This window comes from Cyphomyrmex costatus, unplaced genomic scaffold (genome assembly GCF_001594065.2).
Source record: "Cyphomyrmex costatus isolate MS0001 unplaced genomic scaffold, Ccosl1.0 scaffold193, whole genome shotgun sequence".
NCBI classification, from domain to species: domain Eukaryota; kingdom Metazoa; phylum Arthropoda; class Insecta; order Hymenoptera; family Formicidae; genus Cyphomyrmex; species Cyphomyrmex costatus.
In genome coordinates, this window is record NW_017275965.1 from 1297792 (window position 1) to 1313728 (window position 15937).

The 15937-nt window shown below is 31.1% G+C and overlaps 1 protein-coding gene across 2 annotated transcripts in view; it reads right to left on the bottom strand.

The window, feature by feature from the left end:
- Positions 1-837: 837 nt before the first annotated feature.
- Pdk (pyruvate dehydrogenase kinase) overlaps positions 838-15937 on the bottom strand; it is a 17807-nt gene continuing 2707 nt past the window's right edge. Inside the window, exons 2-8 of one of the 2 annotated variants that reach the window (XM_018538357.1) lie at positions 3017-3224; positions 2727-2911; positions 2476-2640; positions 1882-2060; positions 1554-1778; positions 1076-1299; positions 838-989 (exon numbers count right to left, since the gene is read on the bottom strand). In XM_018538357.1, the coding sequence (XP_018393859.1) occupies positions 1111-1299; positions 1554-1778; positions 1882-2060; positions 2476-2640; positions 2727-2911; positions 3017-3224 (1151 nt within the window). In that variant the 3' untranslated portion in view covers positions 838-989; positions 1076-1110. Of the gene's footprint in view, positions 994-1075; positions 1300-1553; positions 1779-1881; positions 2061-2475; positions 2641-2726; positions 2912-3016; positions 3225-15937 lie in introns of both variants that reach the window. The other variant, XM_018538356.1, reaches the window with a different exon arrangement.

Consider the following 15937-nt stretch of genomic DNA (forward strand, 5'->3'; position numbering starts at 1 on the left):
TGCTATACATGCATCTAGTGCATGTTTACACTAAGAGATGTAATTGTTTAGCAGCTAAATCAAAATTTCATGTTACATCACAGTCTGCAATTTGTTACGTGTCTCATACAGTCGATTGGAAGTAGACGCCTACATTAGTCTTCTAGACTACTTTCTAAAATCTAAAAAATATATTCACTATAAATAATTATTTTCTTTAAAAAATTATTCGATAAAATAAAGAAAGAACAACTTAAGATGCAAAAAAAGTAAAATAACAAAAATGATCAGTATTAAAAATTCAAGCTTTAGAAAAAAAATCTATTATTAATGTATCAATATTAAAATATTATTAATATACAATAATTATTAATATATATCAATGCTCTGCAGATACAGAAGAATTATATTTTTTGACAGATTTCAGAACGTGGTCCAGGGTACATCATTCGACATTCGGAGCTATAATGTAACAAAAAATGCTATTTCAAATTGAAATGCTGATATTGTCTGTAGTATAATTAACTATGACATGATCAAATATATTCTGTCATACAAAGCCTATTATTACAAGTAATCGCAATCCAATTATTTGGATGCAATAATTCATTATAAAACGAATGGTAACTTGTTACTTCAAAATTTATCAAATGCTTCTTTTTTTTTGTATCAATTGTAAACCCTGTTACAATTTTTTCACTAGAACACATAGTAGATAATCTGATGGTCTACGCTTGTACCACAAAAAACGTGTTAATGATAAACAAAAGCTTCAATTATCAAATCTGTATAATTGATTTGATATGTGTAATGCAATTACGGCACAAGGAAGAGATTATCAATATTATCTTTGGCCAAAATGTGTAGTTTTATCTGTCTAATAACCAGTTGTTTCTCATATTTGTAGAGAATATTCGATAGTTGTCTTGGCTTCGAATACAGATCTAGATAATACAGATCTTTCCTATTAAAGTATCCTTTGTTATACGCGGACAGAATATTTGTTTGAACTGCCTGAAAAAGAAGGAAGTAAGTTCAGTGTCTTGGAAAAAGGAACTTACGAGTGTATTACATCGTACTATTATAAATTACTCACCCAATCGTTTTCTGATCCGCATCGATCGCGTTTTGCTATAAATGAGTGATTTCCATCCCATGAGGCAGTCTGTGGCCTTGAGCGTGACTCATACTAAGTTGCCTCGTTGCCATCCCACCACCACACTGGCTGCTCCAGTCTGCGGTGGGTACCGGCGTGCGATAGAACTTCGACGAGGTTTTATTAAATATCGGCAATAGCTCATTTGCCTCGGTGGATAATGCCTAAAGATGTAAGCTTTCAATTAAGATATCGCGATAAAACACAATCAAGACAAATATTATAATATATACAACATATAGTATTTCTCATTAAACATAGACCACGGTCCATTTGATGCGGCAAATGCTTCGAAGCATTTTTTGATTGGTCAATTAATAGAATTCTTTCGTCCGATTGGTCAATCAAAAGTTTCGAAGCATTTGTAGCGCCAACCGCACCCATAACCTTGGAGATTTTTAATAAGTTTAAATATTACCTTTAGATAAATAATAGCGTCTGTTCCATAGCCCTCACAGCTGAGCAATACAATATCGCCGTGCAGATACCTGGCATACAATCGGGATAAAGGCAGACCGTAACCGTATCCTGCAAGCGGTACTGTATGAGCATCTGATTTGCTCGGTTGTGGAGCAGTACTATACATGTACTTAAATAAATGGTCCGTTTGTGAACGAGGAATGCCGCCACCTCTGTCGGATATCTAAAGTAAAATAGTGATAATTATTCACTGCAAACTAATTAAATTTTAGGAATTTTTAGGCATTATAGGAAATGAGCAACACTAATGAAACGGTTCGTTTTACCTTCACGCAAATATCCTCTTTTCCGCGCACTAGTAAAACCTCGAGTGGCGGATAATTGTCTGAGTCGCATCCATGGTGTTCCATCACGGCTCTCATACTGTTTTTGAAGAGTTCGAATAACATATGGTACAAATGGCTCGGTACATAAATAATCCTAATCTCATTACTGCGTTCAAGTTCTGAAAAACGGATCATACAACAATTATGATCAACTTATTGGGTCAGTTCCACCATTAGATTCCATCATAAGATTAATCTCGATTTGACTTATTGTTTATCTATTTCTCATTCTTAGAATTAGGAAAAAGATAAAGGGTAAATAAAATCAAGATTAAAGTTAATATTACGTTAGTAGAACTGGTTTATTAACCGTTATTAATTTTTACAACCTTTACTAATATTCTTATCGAATAGGAAAATGTGTAACCATAATCACACATACATAATCATAATTCTCCATTTGTACAACATGTATGTATGAAAATAATGGTATAAACAATAATTGTGGAACTTGTACTTGATCTACCTCTATAGAAAATTATTTGTCTCAAATTACTTACTAACACTAATATAATCAACTTTGTTCAAACTTGCCGTTATGCTGTTTGACTCTCAATTCCGGACTAGCCAGATAATATTGATCGCACAAAAATCGTGCGTTCTCATAAGCATCCTTAATGACGCCGATTACGTCACAGGATGGATCTATACATCCTACGTGTCTACTGTGCCCGTTCAATTGCCCGCCAAAAAGGAGCGCTGAAATATGATAAAAAAAGCATCAATAAAGCGCAATAATATGCGGTCATACTAAAATTTATTTAAGAAATGTTCGATGAACTCACTATGTTGATTGATCAGCATACGAATGGAAATGCGGGACATGAAAAATCTATCCAAAAAATACTGAATGCTGTTTTCAGTCTGAATATCCACGTCGTGGGATTCCTTCAATTCCAAAACACCCTGCGCCATTGTTTGAACAACGTCGGTATGCCTATTTCGTATTTTTATTAGAGCTTGGCAAAATCTGTAAGAAATTCAAGATTTCTATATAGTAATTCGAGCTGCGAATAATGTTCGTGATTATTATAATCTAGCCAAAAAAGATTCTTGACCCATGTTACATACTCACTTGTCTAAAGTGGTCTCGTTGACATCGACTTTTTCAAAGTGTATTATTTCTTCGAAAGATGTAATATATAAGTTATTTACAATACCAACACTAGGCATCTTGAGTAAGTTTTCCGGCAGTAAATGGATCTCCTTCATAATATTGGCGAGCCGTACCGGCAGTTCTTTTCTCAAGAATATGAAAGATTTCCTCTCACAGGCGCTTAGACCTGAAAAAAGCATACACGATATCATTACAATTTGCAAATTTTAATCCTAAATAATATAATATAATAATTATATATATATAGCTATAATAAATTATTAATTGATCGATGAGAATATTTTGTAGAATAACTAAAATAATTTTTTTTTAGAATTTAATATATAAATACCAATAATACATCTTAATTTGCGAGAAATAAAATTTAATGATAACGCATTTTATTATTCGACACAGACACTTCATTTTTTATTTCTAATTCTTCTTTTGTTAATTAATAATATTTGCGGAACGTGTTGGCATTAACAATCATCAAGACAGTTTTAATTGCAAGCCGTGCTTGTTAAAATAGATTTCGTTTCGTATCACATTTTTTTGTTTGCTGGATATAAAATATATTCGTATATGCAATGTTAAAGTACATCTTAATAAAAATGCATCAAATTATGACACAGATTGTGACAACATAAAATTGATAAGAAAACAAACTGCAAAGATAAAAATTTTCACAAATGGCTATAACATTAAAAATAATCTAACAACAAATAATCTAACAATAATTAAAACAACTGATAAATATTACGATTAATAATATGATATACTTATCATTTATATAATTTATTTTAAACAGAAAGAATATTGTGTTTAATACTATTAAAAAAAGTATTAATAATAATAAAAGTTTTTTTTGTTAAACGTGGGCAATAATCTGATACATATTTTTATCAAGAGTATTTTCTTCATATTATATTTTTATTTTTTACATGTATTAATTATATATTATATCATTGAGAAAGAGAGATAGAAAGGAGGAAAGGAGAGAGGAGGGTGAGAGAGAGAAAGAGAGTGTGTAATTAAAAATTATGAATATTTCAGGATTGAATCAGAATAAATGGAAATATGTTCCTCCATTTATTATTTGATTAATTATAAATTATAAGAGATCGTTATAGATAAATTAAAAATGTGCATATAATTTTATCATTATTGAATATGAATTTTATCTGATTAATACTATCAGTATTAACAAATATTGAATAATATTATTGATCATGTGTTAATATTGATAGATTGATATAAAATATTGACGGTGATCTATATATAATAGATTTCTTAATTCTCGAGCATAAGTACCGTTCCGTAGGGAATATTCTCTATTAGACAATAATACTGATTCTCAAAAATTAGGACGTGCAGATCATATCATCAATACTTTAACACGAACAATAATATTGTTAATATATTGGTACTAACATAAATTTACTGCGTAATGTCCGTCGAAGAAAGGAAGCGTTCTCATATTACCGTTTGCACAATTATGTACATAAAGCTGAATGAGTTAAAACATAGTCAATAGTACTGACCGTGTAAGGTTTTAAAAATATTGATGCATACTATCAGTATTATTGATTCAATATTATTAATCAATATTATTAATTTACATTAAGCTTATAGCTGTACGTTGGTCTTTCACGACACAATTTAATTGTATATATACATTTTTTAATGTTACTGGAAGTAATGTGCTAATTCACAAAAAAATCAGTGGAATTTTTTATAATCACGTAATATAAATATACAAACAAATTACAACATAAAAAAATCTTAGAAAATTTAATATTTTACATTAATAACAATCGAGTTAATGTTATGTTAAAAATTTTTATTTTGACGACTTGTACGTGCAAAAATTGACATTTAAAAAAAATATAATGTATATAAAGAATCACGAACTTGATATAAAAGTCTTAATTAACTTGTCCATAGAATGCTGAAAAATCAATACAAATCGAATAACTTGGATCAACTTACACATTGTACATTGACCTACTTAACGTGTCGCTATCATTATTGACAAATACGAACTACAGTCATGTTTTACCTATATGCTCTTTGCATAACACGCCTTCGCTAAATATCAACGCTGCTCAGTTTACAAACTATTAAATCAAATTAAAAAATTCTTCATTTTAATGAAATTTTCTCTATTGTTAAATTAAAGTTCTCCGCTGGAAATACTTCTTTGTTAAAATTTTACACATTCTTGAACTTTGTTATACGTATTATCCTAAAACGCAACGAATTGCTTACATTTTTAAACACGCGAAAAGTAGTTGTTGCAAAAGAGCGTGACGGAAACATCGACCAATCGTCCATGAAATATTTGGTATCGGCACGCTCGAGTAAACATCGATAAATCGATCCCTTATCTTTTCTCGTTAGAGTGAAAATTCAATTATTTATTATAGACATACTTGAGACATGTCCCCGGGTTGCGTATACATGCTCTGAAAATAAACCTCGACCTGGTAAGCATGCAATGCGAGAAGATTGTTACTTGAGACCACGAATCTCAAAAATTGTGATTTTGATCCAACCTACCGCAACGTTTGTAACAAACTTCAGAAATCTACGTAAAATATATTTACATGAATGTGCTTTATAAGCATTAACAAATAGTAATATCCTTTTATTAAACTGATAATCAATTTAATAACTAAATACATTAACATTTATTGTTACGTACAAAAAAGTTCCTTTTGCCATTGAAAAATTCGTGTTCAATAAAGATTAGTGTATTTACTTTTCTCCTTGGGAGAGCAACTGATAAGGATTGTTTATCACGCGAAGTGTAATCAACGGAAAGATTGAAAAGATCGAAGAGACTACGACGTTAAATATATACTAAGTTTCTGTAAAATTGTAATCAACTTTAATAAAGATGCAGGTTGCGTCATCAACGGCGGATTTGCTTATTCCTATCATATAATTAGATCGAATTAACATGAAAACTCTTATTTTATAGTTAATTTCAAATAGAAGTCGTCACTTAACGCTACAAACGCTTCAAAGCATTTGATTGGCCAACCAAAAGAATGAATTTTACTAATTGATTAATCAAAGAATGCTTTAAAGCATTTGTAGCACCAATTAAGTAAACCGTAGTCTTATACGAAGAAAAACATGTGACGTTACGAAGTAATGATACAATTACTGATACGTACTAGGGCGTGTTCTAGATTCTCACTCGAGTACTCTCCACTCCTTTATCATTGTTTGCCATTCAATGAACAACATGGATAAAATGAGTGGCATTCAGGTAGACACATATTTGTTCGTAGCCCTACATTTCCGATGCTTTAGTCGTTTAGTCCTTGTGCTATAAAAATTTCATACTTGATTGAAGGCCCGTCACTTAAAAGGAAAATTCCCCAAAGCGTGTCATAGACACATAAAGATACACGCGCAAACATACTCGTTAAACATCACGCTATTAATATAAAATTATTATTAACGCGCACGTGCGCCAACATTTTTGTAGAATGATGGACGTTCGATTGGAGACATCTTGGCAAAGCTAATCAGTAATTCATGTATCTATATTTATATCAGATGACTATATACGTAAAATCGCTGTACGTCTGAAAAAATGCGGAAATTTTACGAACTTCGTGCTGTTGAGACAGATCTGAGTATTCGTGGGCGTCGAACGATAATAGGTTTTCATGAATTGTCCGGAGAGAGAATCGCGATTGGCTCTCACGATTTGATTCTAGAAGCGACCAGCCGAGAAATTGCCAGGAAATTGGACACTCTTATCTGCCAGACGCAGATCAGTCGTCTTGTTGCTTTCATATAAAATTTCATTTGACAAAGCGAAATTGAATAAGCGGAAAATCCTGTGGCATGTGCTCACTGCTCATCACGGACGCTGGTCCTGACATTCGCATTCATTGGATATTGTCCATTGAATGCATTGATCGAACTGAAAATTTACCATATCGCGTAATGTAATTATCTTGAACTATGCAGATGATTATGTTTATAATTTTTTAGCAACTGCATATGATTTGCATTTTAAATTACATTTTATAAATTCTAAAGTGTCATTTGCTTTGAAATTAATTCTTTGAGTGTATGTAGCGTCTATAGACGTCATGGATAAATTATAAGAAAACTGAGTGTGAATGACATTCCATAGAACAGAATCAATCGTCGTTTTCATTTACATGTAAATATTATTAAAATTAAAATGTATTTAAGAATTTTTTGTAAATTAGTTATTGAAACTATTGAAAGAAGAGAATTTTTAGACACGCATTGTTAGACACGCTGTGGAAATAGCAAAGAGGACATTACTCTCAGAAATTAACATAATTTGAGTGCGCCTTATCTCGCGCAGATAAACGTGGATGTGAATCATTAATAAAAGTGATTTCAATTTATACAATAATATTATCCATAATGATATGTACATTTTTCAATGGTCATAGGATAATCCATGTACAAAGAGAGAAATGTTTCGTCGTTCTTTATTCTGAGTCATCATGGTGTAATATGCCAAACAGAACTCCAGATAAGAATATTGTTTTGTTTAAAGGAACATTGCAATCATTAAATTGGTATGCGCACTGCATATCCACATTACAATACATTATCGTTCATTATCATTTGACTTTAACTAACAAAAGACTTCTAAACTCGAATAGATCAAGATGAATAAGCAATTGTGTGTGTGTGTGTGTGTGTGTGTGTGTGTTGTGTGTTGTGTCCTCGCAAATTGACAGAAGTCGTTATCTTTATTCGAAATTTGTTTTGGCGAGAGTGTATAATTTGTATAATTTTTTCCATTCAAGCTATCAGTAATTACTTTATTTTATTAAACATGTATAACATAGCATGAGAAATACAATTTTTATTTGTTACATTAGAATGCACTTGACTGGTTTCTAACTAAAGAAAGAATTTTAACTAATTTTGAAACAAAGTCTGTCATTTTTATTAAATATGACTGATAAATATAACTGCATTTACAACAGTAAATAATTGGGGATTTAACATTTTTTTAAATTAAATATATTTTTTTATCTTGATTTTGTAACTATGTCAACATATTTTTAAAACGTTTAATTCATAATCAAGGAGCTAAGAAATAACAGGATTTCAATAACTAATTCTTTTATATTTTTTAATACAATTGCAGCTTTTGCATCTCGACTACTTAAATGTAAGTATCGTTTGCAAAGTTCAATGAAACCGCGCACATATTTTTTTGTCCAGAGATTTCGGCCTAATAAATGATAAAATAAAGACTAAAAAAAACGAGGTTCAAGGATATTATCTGTGCTTAACCTCGATCATTTTGATAGCGCCGGGTCGCCGAAATGCGATAAAAAAAGCACCATTTTTTTTTCAGTATTGCTCACGCAAAATCATGCCAACGGCGATAGTCAGAAAAAAGACAACATTGTGCGTCACTTCGAAATCACAATAAATAATGGAAAATAACGTCAAACAAAATAAATTGTTTATGATCATGTGATGGCAACCTGAAACGGACGAACCTTTGACCTTTGTTCCCAATTCCTATGCTTACGTCAATATATAATTGGCGATATTCAGTCTGCCAAATCAGTATAAACCATCCTTTTTTTTATTGTACGAAATGATGCAAAAATCACGCCAAGTAATTCTCTAAAATCGCGTATAAAAGCCTAGATTTATTCTCTCAGTTGTATGTATTTCCTGTTATATTTCTATTGTATTCCTTCGTTCTTTTTCCAAGTTCCGAATACTTTATCGCATTCCTAAAATATATGATACACACATGATGTATCATTTTATTCTTGTTCACCGAATGTTAAACAAAGATAGAATACCATATATATATTATGCGCAATATACAGTAATATATGTTTTACAAAATTAGATATCTATTTTTACCTTCAGATGCAGAAAAATGCACTTAGAACGAATTTATTTGGTAACTGTCTTTTGCTTTAAAACTTCGTGAAAACAGACGTGATAATTCATTTCTCCTTGAATAATTTTATCTTTGACAACCGCAAAACCTTAATGAGAAGAAATGTATTCCATAAAAACGTTTTCTGCTAAAAAATTTTGATATCCGCGGTGCTCGAGAGACATTCGGAATATATATAACATTAACGTAGATTCCGAGTAATACATTTAAACATAAGGTATTATGATAAATTAATTTCATACTACTAACGTTGAATTATTTATATCATACATGTGAGATACGGTATTATCGAGGCTTCGTTTGCACGTTATTTCTTTGTGCTAACAGATAACAACGAAAATTAGTTCGTTTTACTTTCGCGTTACCGCATTAGTGTTTAGAAGTTTAGACCACATGGCATGTGCAAAATTAGAACTGATATATGTATACCATGGCCTTCTAAAAATGATAAGCGTACGCGTTTATTATCGTTCTATTTGTTTTATTACCAGACTGTATCATTTGGCGTTCGTATTTATGACATTGTTTGTACCGTGAAATCGTGTGAAATTACACTGCAGTCAGAGAAGCTAGTCATTTACTATTTTTCAAATGCATTTATTTATTTATTAAAATCAGAGATTTAGATTAAGCATAGCCATAAGCACAATTTTGATAAAAGAGATAAAGTAATTAATGTAATTACTTTGATAACAACATCAAAACAAAAACATCTCTGATTAAATACGTGTATTTTTAAATCACAGATAGTAAGTATTTATTTCTAAATTAATATATATATATACATATATGTATAATAGGAATAAGAAATCTAACTGGTTTCGTATGAAAGGAATAATCTTATTGCACGATTACTATTACATTGTTTTAAAACGCACACACAAAGAAATATTAAATGATATGTACAATTCATCATTGTGCAATCGACAAAAGTTAAAATAGCGATGCTCTTTCAAAACAAACGTTTTCATGAAAAACTCATCAGGCAACGTTCCTATCAACGATTTCCGATACGGCCAACGTACAAAAGGAGTGTGACTGCTACAATATGAATATACATATAACGAAACGTACCGCAAATAACCAGGTTATGATGTAACCTTTGAACCTGGGATAACAAGTACAACGAGGTTCGAGATCTAACTTCGAATTTGTTTAATCGTGACAGTCAACTGACTCTGATTCTCATTAAACAAATGACATATTTAACTTCATATAATCTCAACTGTTTTATTTAATTTTAATTACGTTTTCGCAAACCACTTATGCCTCTCGTTTAATATAAGAAACTGAAAACAGAACGATCACGTGAACAATAATTCCGCAAAACCAATCTATTTTGCGGTGTAGATATCTGACATTATTTACGTTTGAAATAACAGATAACGAAGACTGGGATGAAGAATTGATTTATAGCGTACATTTTTCTTTTTCCTTCTGACGTAAAGTCTTTGATTAAAAAATTTTCTGGGGATTCCATGAAGAAGTTAATACTAATTAGTGCTGTCAGAAATAAATCTCAGATCTTGCATCTAAATATTTGATTATTATATTCTAGGTGCCCCGGTAGTGTGTACAACCATTTCACGGATGTTATTCAACTATTCAGATATAGAGATTACTGTATATTTAGTCATTTACCAGCTTCCCTATGTAAATAATGAGAAAAATATTAAACTGAAATTTTGGGGAAAAAAAAACTTTAAATCAAATATTTTAAATATTCATGTTTTTGACGACGCTATAATTATATATTCGTGGAAAACACGTGATTGTCAATAATTTGGTACGATAATACTGCAATTTGTTAAGTTATCCTTTTTTTTTTAAAAAAAAAAAGAAACAAGTAAATATAATGTAGATTATATAATCAGTTTATGATATATTCGCAAGTGCGTAAAAATTTTGCGTAATTTTCCATAACGCGCACAAAAAATTTTTCATTCGTCGGTTAGTCATTCCCGTATATCATGTTGTACCACCTAAACGGTTTTTTTCATATTAAATAAAAAAATAAAACTTCATGATACCAAAGTCTTCTTTTGTCGATAACCGTTGCGAAACATTTTTTGTTACCTTGCTTCTTGCGAAAATAAGCGAAACTCCATTTAATGATAACTGCCCAATATAATGCAACAAAAACACAGAAATCGACAGCTGATTCTTTTCCGGAACTGTAAAATATTTTATTTAGACTTTTAAAACGATTGCATTATTGCAGCTAAAGATAAGCAAGCCTATATACGACAAAGCATCTGCGAGAAAATCGCGCGTTCGCATACAAAATGGAACAGGAACGTGTTCCAAGAGTATTTCTACGAAGCCAAGAAACCGGACCGGCATCGGCAAATAAGGAATAGCGTAATTGGGTTCTCCCAGTGCAAAAAGCATACATGGATGAAGTATCCTCGCGTATGTAGACAGTATAGGCAGAGCGCTCCGAGAAAATAAATCAGTAAACATTTAACGTTAAGTCTCAAAAGTTGCCATACTGGATCGCGTCGATCGTTGCTATGTGATTGATTAATGGATTTAAAATAGACAATTTACTAGAGATGTGCAAATTGAAGTTTTTTGACGCTAAATTGAATCAAATTTATCCGAATTGAATCGGATTGAACCGAATTAAATCAAATTGAAACATAACTTTTGATTAATAATACATAATTACTGCGTTAGATTAAAAATTTTAATATACTAATGTATATTAAATCTAATAAGGCCTAACTGTCGAATCAAAAATTAAAATCAAGATCGGTACTTATACATGTATAATCAAATGTTATTTAAAGCCAATCTCAAATAATATTTTAAGATGCTAATACCTTAATACAGCTCTATGATTTGTTTGTGACATCTTTAAGACATCTTTAAATATAAAAACTCATTACGAATGCTATAGTTAGTTCTTATTTCAAAATCGTCTTAACGTCGTAAGATGCTAATATGGCTTTATGATTGGTTTATATATTTTAAGATTACACTTAAGACGATTTTGAAGAATCGACTATAAATATCGACCTAAATGAAGTTCCAGTCTTATTTTACACATTATGGATGTACGCATATAGCGTATATCTTTATTTCAGTTCAAAGCATTGTTATACATATATATATGTATAAGAAAAGTGGGAAATGCTAACAGTTCATGGGTATATATGTAGTTCATTACTATCTGTGCATATGAATTGTTATAAACTTATTGTTTATTACTTGTTATTAGTAAATGCTGAAGTATAACTAGCACAAGATATGTAGAAAGATAACAGACACGATAGTAGTGCGTGATAAGTGCTCAGTTTTCGAGTGGATTACTAACGAACCACGATTGGTGGGATGTATTAAAGTCAGATGGGTATAAAATTGAACAGCTGTTTCCCGCGCGTGATCTCTCTCGTTGTAGGAGGGAGATACGAGTGTCTCTCAACTTGCGGTTTGTTGTAGCGAGACGAATCTTCGATCTTTAGAAACAAGCATGCTGTATCACTTTTGATTTTTTCATGAAGATGAAAATAAGATAAAGATAACAATTTTTTACGTGTGGAGCTAGATTACGCACAAAGATAACGTCTTTTGCTGTCAAAAGCGATAAGAATGACTTACTTTTCAAAAATGCTCGGTGGAAAAGAAGGATCATCTTGAAAAGTAAACTCTTATCTCATTCAACATCAACTAGTTTTAGAACTTTTTACTGCCAGTCCGTGAATATGTAGCTATACATTTTTCTTTTAAAATATTTCTGTTCTACGTTTTAGTCTGTCTTATAAACGCGAAATATGTATTTTTTTTTTAAGATTATGCAATTAGTAATAAAACTTTGCAGAAATAGCGTTGAATAATTAAAGATTAAAATTGTAATAAAATTGTTTATCCACCGATATCTAACCTTCACAGTTTTAATGGTCTATAAAATCAAAGCAATACATTTTTTCAGTAAAGTAATAATTATCGTGTAACTATAGTTACAAATATTATAACTAACTCGTGTAACTATGGTTATAAATAATTATAATTATTTATTAGCAATTACTGTTAGAAATATATAGCCAATTTTTATTCATAAGGCTACGTTTATCGTTTACTAAAATGAATATTAAAATGATATTATTATAATGTTATTGATAGACTAATTATATTAACTTCACTTATTAATTATAATGAAATACGTTGCGTTTTCTTTCATGATTTGATTCTAGAAATATATGTCAGAGATTTGCTTATCCCAACTTTGTTTATTACTGCTTTGTCAAAGCTACTATCAATACTCAGTAATCCCTTTTGTGTTTTATAATCATAGAACACGATAATATAATATTACAAAAAGTATTTCGTGGAAACATAGAATTGAGTCACTGTAGAAATAATATGAAAGATATACATATGTATATCAAGAATATCAGTTCCGCGACAGTAACAAGTATAAAATATTCATTTGCAACTGGTATTCGCTCGACATAGTGTACAGAATACCTACTAATTTTAATCAGCGTCACATTCATCCGATTATCTTAATCACGTCTTTGAAAGTGAAGTTAAATATACCGTGACAGATATTTATTCTGATTTACGTTCTTCGAGAATGTATAAACGAATGTGCATAAAAAAAAAATTACAGTCTTATTTTGTGCCGATAACATGTACTGTGCAATACAGTATTAATGATCTTTGCCCTACAATGTGAAGGAAATCTCTAATAAAAATTTAATACGTTAACGCGATACATAAATAGAACAGAAATACATAACGCAGAAATATATGTCAGTGATACAAAGTACACATCGTACGGATAAAACGAGGAGGAAATTGATAGCTTCCACTTCTGTAAATGTGATGGCAAATTATAATTTTTGAGAAGATTTTTTATTTGTCGCACCGTTATTATTTTAGTAGGTTTTTAGAAATCTTTTCCGAAAAATATTTAAAAAAAAAGTATTTGTTATTCCTTATCTATTATTGTTTTAAGACATTTGTTATCTTTTTTTTTTATAAAAAAATATGAATATCTTACAAATATACATATATTTGATTTCTATGCATCATGTGCATGGTTTATCTGCGATCTTAAGAATCACTTAGTGGATTAAAATTAAAAATGAAACATTACTTTAATTGAACATTTGCGGTTTTTACCGAAATTAGAATTATTAATTTCATTCAGTAAATAAATAAAGAGCATTTTAGAAGAAGAATTCAACTTTCATTTTGTTTTCAAGTCCCAACAAATAAAAAAAATTAAATTCTAATTCTGACAATAACCGCACGTGTTCTGGTTAAAATAACGTCTCGGTTTTTTATTTTAGTCCACTGACAGATCCGAAATCATGAATCATGTATTTTAATAGAAAAAAAAATAGAACAACTCTATATATCTTAAAACAATAATAGAAAGGAAAAAACAGGTTTTTCAAAAAACGCATTTGTGTAAATTTTCTATAAAAAAAAAAAAAAAAAAAAAAAAAAACAGTGCGATAAAGTAAAAACGAATAATATGAATATTCATAAGCAAAAAAAAGTAAATTTTTAGTATTAATAATTTAAATTAAATTCTACATTTATTATGCAAAGTATGTTTTCGATAGTTAAACTTGTAATCCAATTCTCTCTAGGCCTATTTAAACAGAACGGTGGAAAGAGACACAGACACGTCAGTCCACATTTTTCTATTTTCACCATATATTGCCCTTGAAAATGTATCGATTTCGCGGTATCTTGCAACGAGCATATTTTCAGCAGGGTGCACGTCAAATGCACGTTGCACGCACGTGGGCGTGCGTAATTTTGCAACGACACCGTTTGCGGGTACAAATTCCACTAGACGTGTGTACACTCCTGTTCCTCGTATCATTCGAATTCTTGCCAAGTCGTGGGCAGCACTCTAAAGTGGAATAGTACAGCGCTTATACGCGATTATTCTATTTTCGCTCTTTTAGGTCTCTTTCAGAGAAACCTCGCCGCCAATGGCAGTGACCGAAACCGGCTTTCTCCAAATGTACGACACGCCTGCGACCTTGACCCATTACAAAGCGAAGGGCGCACGTTCCTTGGACGTGAATTCTAATCGAAATCGACTTATTCAACGGAGTTAAGCCTTGAACACAGTGAAAAGAACAGGTAATAAGAGAGAGAGAGAGAGAGAGAGAAAGAGGAGGAGGAGCAGGGGGGGATAAATGTACGATTTTGAATAAGTTAAAATCTATTATTCCTTGTTCTCTCTCTCCTACTGTCTGTGTTTTAATTGTGTTTGAGACTTTACGAATGGATATTCATTTAGTTCGGTACCTTGAGTAATATTTGCATTTATTCGTATAAAAATTAAATGAATTCTCTAATGTGTGTCCAATTTAGTGTTCTATTCGTTCAAGAATAACGGAAATCGTAAGTGCAGAATATGACCTATGTGTACAATTGTTCGCTAATCCAGATTACGAGGAATTATATACGATACGTTCGAGATATATAACAGCAATGTAAGTAAAAGTTCTTTTCGAGGAACGTCTTTTTAAAGTTTTGCACACATCTCGCCAGATATTCTGCACAACATGACTAAGACTTCCGGTACAAATGTTCAGATCGGACATATTTAGTAGCTGTATATTAATCATCGTCGCTATATATTTCAATAAAATACGTCAGAGATCAATAGATAACAACAGTGATGACATGCACTTTTATAAAATGCATTGTGAATTCCATTGGAGCACAGGATACCTTTAAATAAGCCTGTGGCGTTTACTAGTGTCGTTTATAGCGATATGTTTTGTGAGCTACTGCTAGACAAAACACGCAACATATTCAAGCATTGGAATCAGGAAGTCGTGGGTGAATGACCTCAGCCATCCTCATCTCATTCTTAAGATTCCAAAACAAAATGTTTGTCTTCTCGTCACTTATCATCTTCATTTAAGGAATCGTTCCTCTCTCTCTCTCTCTCTCTCTCTCTCTCTCTCTCTCTCTCG